Below are 11,639 nucleotides of genomic sequence, written 5' to 3'. Positions count from 1 at the left end.
CGCTCAGCCAGTGAGCGGGAGCCGGTCCGTATGTGGGATCCGAACCCTCGGACGGGAGCGCCGCCGCGCTTCCCAAGCGGCGCACTATCCAGTGCGCCACCGGGCCGGCCCAATAATGTACTTCTTGAATGTAGAAAAATTCTAACCAGGCTGGTTGGTTAGTTCAGTGGATTAGAGTACAGCCTCATAACCCCCAAGGTCATGGTTTTGGATCCCCATACTGGCCAGCCACCAAAAAAAGGAAAATTCTAGCTAGATTGTAAAATATATAAAGCGACCAGCACACTGGAAAAGCTGCTGTCAGTTTCTATTGATGGTAAAAACTGATTCCCACTTCTTTCCTAACTCAGGACGAGAATCCTGAAAACCAGGAAGAGTTAAATAACTTTTCTCAATTACATTTTCAAAATTACCTGGACTCGCAGCTTTGCGGCATCCATCTTTTTACGGAACTCTTTCTGTAATTTTACCTTCATAGGAAGATCAGAAAGATCTTTGTTTTCCAGGTCCTGTAGCTGCTTTTGTGTTTCAGTTAGTTCCACTTTCGCCTGTTCTGCTTCATGCTCTAGTTTTGTTACTTTCAGAGAATACCGTTTGCTTACAGACTTGGCATCGTTACCTTCACCATAAAAATAATAGTAATAAGAATTATAAATTAAGTAAATAAAAAATATTAAAACATGTAAAACATAAAAATGCTCTACTCTAAAAATCCAGCTGGGCAGTGTTACTATTTAAGACATAGCATTAAAGACCCAGCTGTCCCCACCTATCCCCATCGAACACAGCTTGCCACCAAGCCTCTTGATGATTAGTTCCTTAATGATTGTTCCCATCTGATGCCATTAATCTTCTCATTGATTCATCTTTTGTGTTTTAGTGTGACATTTCTGATCCTCTGAATGTGCAGTTGAGCTTTGCTGGCATCAACCTCCAGTTAAGAAATTTATTTGGAGCAACTCTGTCCTCTTACTTAGTCCACTTTGGTTTCCTGCCTCCCATAATTTGTCTCCTTGAATTCTTTTCTTTTTAATTAGTATAAAAAATTTTGAATATATATAAAGAAATAATAAAATGAACCCCCATCACCCAGGTTCTAGAGTTATCAAGATTTTGTCACAGTTATTTCAACAGTTCTTGTTTTACTTTACTTAAATATTACAAAGCAATCCCAGATGTCATGTCATCTCACCTACACATACTTCAATAAACACACATACAAAATATGGACATAACCAAAAAGTCATTATCACACCTAACGATATTAATACCCACCAGTCCTGGGCCGAGCCTGTGGCGCACTCAGGAGAGTGCAGCATTGGGAGCGCAGCAGCGCACTCGCCGTGGGTTCAGATCCTATATAGGGATGACCGGTGCGCTCACAGCACTCACTGGCTGAGCGCTGTGTGGCCGGTCTCAAAAAAAAAGGACAAAAAAAAAAAAAAAATACCCACCAGTCCATATTCAGACTTCTCCAATTGTCTCAAAATGTCTTTTACAATTGGTTTATTATAATCAGGATCCAAACAAGGTCCACAATACATCTGATTGCTACATCTCTTAAGAACTGACCCCCTCCCTTTTCATCACATTGAACTCATTAAAGATTAATTCTTTTAAAATGATTTTCTTATCAATATTTAGAACATAGAGAAAAACAGAATATAGATATTTCTATATCTTTTCATTCTAAGCCCAGCTACTTAGACCGTAAAAGCTTGGTTTTGATTTGCTCTGAACAGGCAACTGTCTCTGAACTAGACTGGCAAACTCGTGGCAGTAGGAAATAGGAGTCTAGAGCTGACAGGATGAATAATTGCCAGGCACAGTTTATGACACTGTTATAGTTTGTTATAATGCTATACAGAAAATGTTGTAATTTTTTTGGGCCGGGCTGTGGCTCACTTGGGAGAGTGCGGTGCTGATAACACCAAGGCCACGGGTTCGGATCCCATATAGGGATGGCCGGTTGCTCACTGGGTGAGCGTGGTGCTGACAACACCAAGTCAAGGGTTAAGATCCCCTTACCGGTCATCTTTAAAAAAAAAAAAAAAAGAAAATGTTGTAATTTTTAAAATAAAAATGAGTTATTGAACTAAATGCGCTGCAAATGTCTTCTGGCTCTAAAACTCTATGATTATTTGACTAAGTTTAAAATATGACTACTATATTTTAATGACTCTTGGATTATTTATCAATTGCTCAGCACACCAATATTTTATTAGCCACTAAAAAAAAAAAAATACAGTGCCAGGGCCGGCCCGGTGGTGCACTGGAGAGTGCGCCGCTTGGGAGCGTGGCGGCGCTCCCGCCGAGGGTTCGGATCCCATGTGGAGACCGGTTCCCGCTCACTGGCTGAGCGCGGTGTGGGCACAACACCGAGGGTTGCGATCCCGTTGCCGGTCCCCGGTGTGGGCGTGACACTGAGGGTTGCGATCCCGTTGCCGGTCCCCGGTGTGGGCGTGACACCGAGGGTTGCGATCCCGTTGCCAGTCAGTAAAAAAGACAAAAAAAAGGAAAAAAAAAAATACAGTGCCAATTACAGTGTGATAAAATGCTAAGCTGCCATTATTTGAAAGATGCATCCAAATTTCAGGTATATTAAAATGTGAAAAAAATGTGTATTGGAAATGATGAAATACAATACAGTCCTATTATTGTTGGCTGAAGGAGCTGCTATTTGGGAGGTCTTTAATGAGAGGACTTTGAAAAGTAAGCACACACTGACCCTTCTGCTAGTCACCATCTCTTAGGTTCTTTAGGAAAGCTCCAAACTGCCCTTGGTTCTAACAAGTAAGAGGACCTTCTCTGTGTAAGCTCAGGTATCCTCTATTTTCAGTCAACCAGGATGGGTATTCTATGCTACAAAAGCACACTTGTTTAGTGAGACCTGTGGAAAGAGAACCTCTTTGACAGAGAATCATTTATTCCAGGGGGTAAATATCCTCAACTTCCACAGGCAGTACCCTGAAATCTTGGGAAGAGAAAAGCCATTTAAATCCCTCGATCAGCTCCTAAGAGGGGTTGACTGGCATTTGATCCTGCCTGTGACAAAGGAGCACGGTGACACTCAATTAAACATCCGAGTTAACTGGAGCTGGGATGATGCACAGAACATACATCATAGGAACAAGGAAGGAAAAGGCTTTGGGAAAGGAGCTAAGAAGAGGTTGAGGAGGAGGACCAACAGCCAGAAACTAAGCTTGCAGGAAGGAGGAGAGAAGTGGGAAGGCAGATTTCTTCTTGCTGGCAGCGGATTTGGGACACACCATGATTTATGTAGTTTGAGTGTGATTATAGCCTTGGGCTTGAAGAAAAGGAAAGTAATATTTCCTTCAGTTCCCCTCCATGAGACCAGACAGTTGTTTTTCACTGGAGTTGGGGAAAAGAAATACTCTATTCCTTCAAATCTTTACTGAATTTCAAAGCAGTCAAGGCTGATACTTTCAGTATAGTGGGGGGAGGGGGAGAACCAAAAAGCGTGATGTAAGGGAAACCTAATCTAGCTGAGGATAAGGAGAGGATGGTGTATATACCCCCAACGTGGCAGAATTTAAGACATAAGAGAACAGTGATAAGCTTGGCTCACCTAAGAGAACTGCTCCTGAGAATAAATCCTTATATCTTTAGAGAAATAAAAATCATCTGAAATATAAAGTGGATTATTTTCCATGCAGCAGAAGACCTCCCTTAATCTTCGTTTTTGGTCCTCTTTGCTAAGAGCTAGTGATATGGTCATAATACTGCAGTTCAGAAGAAAGGAGCAGAGCTAAGTAATCAAGAAAATGCCTCCTCTTCAAACAGATGTAGAGCAGTAAATAGAAGCTATAGAACGGTTTAGGAATTGTGTAACAAGGGAGTTTAACAAACTATCTGCCGTGTTAGAGGAAGGATAGGCAGAGAGCTCGATATGTATCACTATCACAGAGCTGAGAGAGTTCATGGAGAGAAGACACAAGCTGGATTGTCCACAGAATCACATTACTGAAGTAAATGCAAAACGAGAAAGTCTCACAGAATGCAGAGATAAAGGGAAAAGAAATCAAGATAAGAAAAGAGAAAGAGAGAGACCTACATGGCTGGCCCAGGAGATACAATCTACGCATAATAGGAATATCTGAGACAGAGGACAGAGCAAATGGAATTGAAACAGTAACGAAGGAGCTAACTGAGGAAAAATTTCCAAAGTTGAACACACTAGATTTACAAATGGAAAAAGTACACAGGGTACCTTTAAAATTCAATGAAAAGAAAGCAACACCTATACATATTCAGGTGATATTTTTAAATTTCAAGGATAAAGAAAAAATTCTACAGGTATCCAGGCAGAGAGAGCAAGTTACCTATAAAGGGGCAAAAGTCAGGCTGACTTCAGATTTTTCTCTTGCAACTCTAAATGCCAGAAGACAATGGAACAATATCTACAGAGTTTTTAAGGGAAAATGATTTTGAGCCAAGAATTATATACCCTGCCAAGTTATCATTTCTGTACAAGGGCAACTGGAAGACATTCTCAAATATGCAGATTAAGAGAGTATGTCAACCAAGAACCTTCCCTGAAAAGTTTGCTGAATGATTTACTGCAGCAAACAGAGAACACGAACTGAAGTAACTCAAGAGTAGGGAGGCAGTTGTGTGAAAGATTTAATCTTGTTTTTCAGTTAGCCTGGAATTGCAAACTTGCCATGAGACACGTACCGTCCAGATCCCAGGAAACCAAAGAAGATATCGATAAAGCTATACAGGTTCCATCCTGAAGCCCATCAAAATCCAGCAGGACCCTAAGATAACATCAAGGATGGGAACAGAAACCAGATGGACCCTTGGCAAGACCTTGCATCCGGCTCCTGCTCAGAGCCCCCACAGCTCACACCCCGTCCCTCCTTTTCACTTCCCACATTCCATTCCCTCAACCCCCTCTTTACAAACCCTCAGTAAGTCTTGAGTTTTTGAGATGGCTTTAGTTTGGCCATTCTCCTTCATGTTTACTGGAGAGATGGATTTACCCAACATCTCTCCTCAGGTCACTGGTGTTCCTGAGTAAAAGCTGACTTCCCATTCCACCAAAAATAAAAATAAAAATAAATACAGTAAAATATAAAGTGTATAATTAATGTTAAAGTGAATTCCAAAAAATGAAGACTAATAATTTTAACTAATTAATTATTAAAATGAGTTAGAAAAATATCTCAGACATATTCCTAGATGCCTAGTATAATATTTCTTAAAAAATGGCCAGGGGACTTGCAATCAAGATGGTGGAATAGATGGTCCCCAGCATTACCCTCTCCTACAATCAACCTATTTACAACTATTAAAAAGCAATGACTGCCAAGCTGGGGCTGCTAGAGCTCAGGGGAAGAGGAGGAGAGACCAACGAAGTTCATGAAGGCAGGAGAAGCCATGATGAGAGAAAGAAAGGACCACTCTGACCATTCGAGGCCCAACCATTTCAAGGTTGGCCCTGATGAACACACGGAGCAAAAGTTAGCAAAAGCCGCAGCTGTGCACTTTGTGTGAAGGTGCTTGGAGGGGGCAGGGGAGAAGAGGGCCTCTGTGGCCCCCAGGCCAGCAAGACCATTAACAGGGTTCCTGTGGACCCACATAGGAGTGACAGGCCACAGACAACTGAAAAAAGGAGCCACTCCAAGGCCAGTTAGTCATCGCAAGGGACCGGTGCATGGCCGGTCCCATCGGAAGTGTTTGGAGTGTGGGTGGTGGGGGAGATGGGCCACTGGGGAAACATTGGGACATGGCAAGGACAGCTGATCTGCCCTCCAGTCAGCACGGGACTAGTCAGTGGAGACTGGTCAGGAATACAGAACTGCAGGGGGTGCAGTTTGCTAAAAAGACTCAGAGCCAGACCAGAGTTTCCACACAACCCAGGTGTACCAAACCACACAAAACCCGGAAGTGCTTACAAGGTCAACCATTAAAACCTGAGCTGCACAAAAAGCTTTCTCCAGAGAATCAGCAGCAAACAGCAATGTAGCTCAATTACAGGGCTCAAGTGCTGCTCCCCACAGGAAGTTCCCCCATTTCAGAACTAAACAAGGGACAACAAATTAGCTCTAGTGCAGAGTTTAAGTGGTTGGAATAGTGAATACTCCAACACAGAAGTGAAAGGAAAAACAAAAAAACCCACAGATCAGAAACAAAGTTCTAATATTAACCAGCAAAGTTCTAACAACACCAAAGAACACCTATAAAACCTAGGACTGGAAGGCCCCCAGGCTCCTAAGCTGGTGTGATGGGGGGCCAAGGGCCTCAGCCAGGCAACCCCAACATCTGCATCCAGCCCAGCAATGACAACCAAGCTGTGACCAGAAGCACCCCAGGCTGCCGGGGTGGTGGAGGGCTGAGGTCCTCAGCCATGCCCCCCAACATCAGCACCGAGCCACCACCAGAAACCCCCTGAGCTCCCCTGCCAGAATGAGGCGGGTGCCACAGGTCTCAACCATGCCCCCCCGCCTTCAACCCTCTCCCCCTCCGCTTTTCCCTCTTCCCCTTCTCCCAACAGCTCCACAACAGCATCTTAGGACATATGATAATAATAACAATAATGATAATAACAATACAATTAAAATAAAACGAATCATGGACTTAAGATAAAAAAGGCCAAAAAACCCCATTAAGGCAACAGAGTTTCAGTTCCAACACAGAGTTCACACTGTATGAAAATCTCAACATAATAAAGTTCTTTTGATAACTAAGCGTCACATAATAGCTCTAAAACATACCTTGTTATACCAAATTCAAGCTACCATAGATAGTCTTGAGCTTCAAAAACTAAAGTAAATGTCACTACATCAGAAGCAATTTTGGAAGCTTTTCGTTCTCATATAAGCTGATTTACGGGATACTATTACCTGTTTTTATTAATTCTTTGATCAAATCTTCCTTCATCTTGATGTTAATTGTAAGTGCTCTCATTTTTTGTTTAGCTTCAGTAAGTACACATTCTGAATTCTTTAATTTTTGCAAATTCAACTCTTGACTCCCCTGGAGACATTCAATTTTTAAATCTTTAAAATAAAAGAAAATCAAGAAATAAAACTATCTGCTTCAATAGAAGTAGAGTTAAAAAAGAAAAACAGACACAAAAGAAATTTAAAGGTAGCAGAGGAAGAGATAAAAAAGAAGAGAAGACAAGAAAAAAAATAGCGATTGGGATTTTAGCTTTCTAGCTCACAGTAAGAATTTCCATTTTTAAAAATTAAAAAAAATATATATATGCTTCAGTCATATTCCATAGTTTTGGACAGACAGTTTTACATTCCCTTTAACCTGAGTCATTTGAGATAGGTGTAAAATCTCATGGTGGGTAGAGGGATGACTTTTTTTTCCTATTAACTTTTAATTTTATTGTAATCAGAGAATGTAGCCTACTATGCTACTCAGAGTGTGGTCCAGCACTGTTTGCTTCTGTCCTGCACCAGAATGTAAATCAAATATGTCACTAAAGCACACTACTTTAGTTCCACTGGTGTTTGTTTTCACAGCAAGATTTTGCTTCCTTTTTAATGAAGGAACCAGTGTACTCACTTACATTCTGGCACAAGTTTCTTCCCTGGTTGTAGACCAGTCACAAAAGGCTCAAGAATGGCTACTTGAGTAGCACTCATCTTTACTATTTCCACATTTTGAGATTTAGTTTTACTTATAGTCAATTTTTGGTAAATATTACATGCATAGGCTCTTTAAAAGATGCTCTCTATTTTCATGTGTAGCACTTACCATGTTATTTATATTCTAATATACCCTTGCCTTTTGTGGGTTGACCACTCACTGGCCAAGAGAGATGAGTTAAAATATCCTACTAGACTATAGTTTTTGCAGCATAAATGTTTTTGATGTTGTTACTTGATGCATAAAATTTTCATCAATTGTGTACTAAAACATTACAAGCACCCAGTAGACTACAGATGGTCCCCAACTTAACAATGGTTCTAATTTTTGAACTTCACAATGTTGCAAAAGCGATAACACATTCAGTAGAAACCATACTTGAAGTTTTGATCTTTTCCCAGGCTATCAATATACGGTATAATACTCTCTCTCCATGCTGGGCAGCAGCAGCAAGCCACACCTCCCAATAGGTCACACTGTCATAAGTGTTCTGAACACGTTTTCAAAATAGGCCAGGATAGGCGAGGCTACGCTATTATGCTCAGTAGGTTTGGGTATAGTAAATGCATTTTTGATAATGTTATTTCCAACTTGATTTTTTTTTTTTTTTTTTTTTTTTTTCTTTTTCATGACCGGCAAGGGGATCGCAACCCTTGGCGTGGTGTCGCCCACACCGCGCTCAGCCAGTGAGCGCACTGGCCATTCCTATATAGGATCCGAACCCGCGGCGGGAGAGTCGCTTCGCTCCCAGCGCCGCACTCTCCCAAGTGCACCACGGGCTCGGCCCATATTTTCAACTTACATGTTTTTTGGGAGGTAACCTCATTCTAAGTCGAGGAGCATCTGTAATTGGGCTCTAATGCCAACTACATCACTAACATTAGGCATGAGAGCCAATGAAGCAGTGAGTAAGCACCTAGTACATTACTTATTATGTATTTTAAAGTAATCAAGAGTACAAAGCATATAAACCCCGGTCTGAATATTGAAATCCCTCTTCTGAGAGCATTAGCCTGTATCTGTAGCCAGAATTGATTAGTAGAAAACCTTTTTTTTTTTTATTAAGGAATAAAGAGAGTGAAAAATTAGAAGCAGAACAGAGAACATAAAATTCTACCACCTAGAAAAGCATTCCTACTAAGTTCTGGTCTTTGAGAAATCCCAGATGTTTCTTAAACTAAGAAAAAAGAAGTTTCCTATAACCATTAGACCCAAATTATTTGAGAATGTTTATGTACCTTCATTCCCCAACCTTGACTTTTGTGTTTCATCCTGAGTATCATTCAATCTGACCGAAGAACAAACAGAGTCTGGCTTTTCCCATGAGTGACTTCCACATCTTAAAAAAACAAGATCAGGATCAAAGGTAACTTGTTTGTTAGCATTTTCTAATCTGCCCTCAAATTAGTTTCTCCAAAAAATGACAATAATATAAAAAGCTATTATATAAAATAAACAGAATTTTACTAATATTCCTCAAAATAAAAGGATACCCCTCATGTTGGATCCAGTGGAAACTTCATCGCTTGCTGCCACTGTGGCAGCAGAATCAGGAAATCCAAAAAATTCCCTCTGAAAATTAGAATCTAACAACTATAAAGCCTCTGAAAGCAAAATCATTTTCCATTGTAAGACTGATGACTTTGCATTCAAATACTATTTTCATAAAACATTAGTTAACAGTACATTTAGCAAAAACTACCTACTCTTACATTAAATGGAAAAGATACACTTTAATGAAGAAAACCTATATTTTCTATATTGACTGCATCACATAATTATGTTTATGAAATCAGTCTATATTTAATGTACCTAATTACAGACTTCTCTAGGCCCTCGGATTCCTCATCTTCACTGTCATCAGAAAACTGGTGGTGAAGGACTTGATCTTGCTCTTCTAAGCGCCTCACCAGCATCTGGCTCCGCGATCGAAAGCCAGCGAGTATTGCATCCGGAGAGCACGCAGGAGGACTCGTGTACACCTGGCAAGTGATTCCCCACCCAACAACAAAAAAAGTGACTTTTAAAAAGTCTATTTTTATCCTATTGCTTAAAATGTTTTTAAGAGATTATTAGACAGGTACTTTTAAAATAGTCAATCACTAGGGCCGAGCCCGTGGCGCACTCGGGAGAGTGCGGCGCTGGGAGCGCAGCAGCGCTCCCGCCGCGGGTTCAGATCCTATATAGGGATGACCGGTGTACTCACAGTGCTCACTGGCTGAGCGCGGTGCAGCCGGTCTCAAAAAGGACAAAAAACAAACAAACAAACAAAAAACAAAAAGGAAACCAGAGAGGCATGGAAAACATCCCAGCTCAGGCACTCCCCAGCAAACGTGCCCACTCTCCAGTCTTCCACTTCATAACACCTGGACAATTGTGGTGTTGCTGCTAAAGGTCCTCATCCCCCTCCGATCCAAATCCCATCACCAGAAAAAATCCAGAGCCACTGCCACCCACTTCTACCAGGACAAAATATTTTCACTTTGGATACAGGAATGTATTTACTCATACTTTATATGTGGTGGTTAGCTATAGCTGAGTTACTGCTCTAAGTGATACATTTAATATGTTATAGATATATGCATGCTAAAATATAGAAAGTTCCCAGATAAATTTTTATGGGCTATCCTGGGAACTTTCTATATTACAGTATACTTCTATTGGAAATACACTTTGGGCTGGCCTGTGGCTCACTCGGGAGAGTGTGGTGCTGATAACACCAAGGCCACGGGTTCGGATCCCATATAGGGATGGCCGGTTGCTCACTGGGTGAGCGTGGTGCTGACAACACCAAGTCAAGGGTTAAGATCCCCTTACTGGTCATCTTTTTAAAAAAAAAAAAAAGGAAATACACTTTAAGTTCTCAAAAAATGACCTTGGAAAACAACAACAATGAGTTAGAAATTGCCTTTTTACTTTTGTTCTAGTTTCTATTACCTAATATTTCCTTTTTCATTACCTTTCTGTAACCATAGTTCAGGGTGACTTCACTAAAACAATAAATAATAAAATCTTAGAGGAAGGGCTGGCCAGTTAGCTCAGTTGGTTAGAGCACAGTCTTGTAACACCAAGGTCAAGTGTTCAGATCCCCTTATTGGCCAAAGCCAAAACCAAAAAAAAAAAAAAAAATCTTAGAGGAGACATTCAATTTATTTATATAGATCATTATAAGTTGTTAAAATTATAACATATAGTGGAATATATGTATCATATGGTGCTCAAGATTAAATCAGTTGACAGTATGTCCCTAACATATCCCCTCCCAGAAAAACCTACCTGGTACTGAAGTTCCTGACATCTTATTTGTACCTCCACTGTTAGTCACCTAACTAGACCATCTGTCACATCAATACCATGATGGATGGAGGGTAAAGTTTTCTAGTTGGTCTCCCAATTCTCGGGTATGGGATATGAGGGAGGGAATTCTTTACAGAAAAACTAACTCAAGAAATATTTACCTAACAAGTACAATGCACCCAGCATGGCCATTTATCCCCATAAGTGACAGGCATCAAGGTTTCACTTTTCAGGATTTGGGAATTATTTCAGGAGCAAATAAAACATTTTGGTTCAGCCAAACTTTGTTCTCTGGGATTGTAAATTTGCTTTTAAGTTTTCTCTTTACAAAGAAAATCCAAATGGTGCAGCTTAATAATGAACACCAAATAAGGTCAGCCAGAATGAGTAATATTTAGCAAGTTAAATCTTTAACAGTCATTCTACCCAACGTAATGGTTCTTTGCCCCTTCCAGACTCGTAAAGCCTTCTGTGGTCCTGCTGAGGTGTTGGGTTCTTCTCCTCAGTTGCTTCTGTATTCCACAGCTCACTACTAGAGATATTTTAGCATTTTCAACCATACTCCAAACAGTATTGATCACAAAATAAACACTGAAATAAGGTGATTCAGCTGAAGAGTATCTGTCTAAAAGCCAGTTTTTTTTATTCTAACCATTTTTCCTTAGAATTACATAGCCAAAGGCTGGAAAGAACTTACCTGGTTCAACCAGTCA

The 11,639-nt window shown here is 40.6% G+C and overlaps 1 protein-coding gene across 3 annotated transcripts in view; it reads right to left on the bottom strand.

The window, feature by feature from the left end:
- KIF27 (kinesin family member 27) overlaps positions 1 to 11,639 on the bottom strand; it is an 85,360-nt gene that overhangs the window by 42,566 nt on the left and 31,155 nt on the right. For 2 of the 3 annotated variants that reach the window (XM_008569047.1, XM_008569049.1), the window contains 4 exons: positions 9,442 to 9,611; positions 8,868 to 8,968; positions 6,870 to 7,025; positions 414 to 619 (listed from right to left, as the gene is read on the bottom strand). In XM_008569047.1, the coding sequence (XP_008567269.1) occupies positions 414 to 619; positions 6,870 to 7,025; positions 8,868 to 8,968; positions 9,442 to 9,611 (633 nt within the window). The remainder of the gene's footprint in view (positions 1 to 413; positions 620 to 6,869; positions 7,026 to 8,867; positions 8,969 to 9,441; positions 9,612 to 11,639) is intronic. The other variant, XM_008569048.1, reaches the window with a different exon arrangement.

Source organism: Galeopterus variegatus, unplaced genomic scaffold (genome assembly GCF_000696425.1).
Source record: "Galeopterus variegatus unplaced genomic scaffold, G_variegatus-3.0.2 Scaffold460, whole genome shotgun sequence".
NCBI lineage: Eukaryota > Metazoa > Chordata > Mammalia > Dermoptera > Cynocephalidae > Galeopterus > Galeopterus variegatus.
Note: the sequence above shows the minus strand (reverse complement) of the source record. Positions and strands in the feature narration are given on the sequence as shown.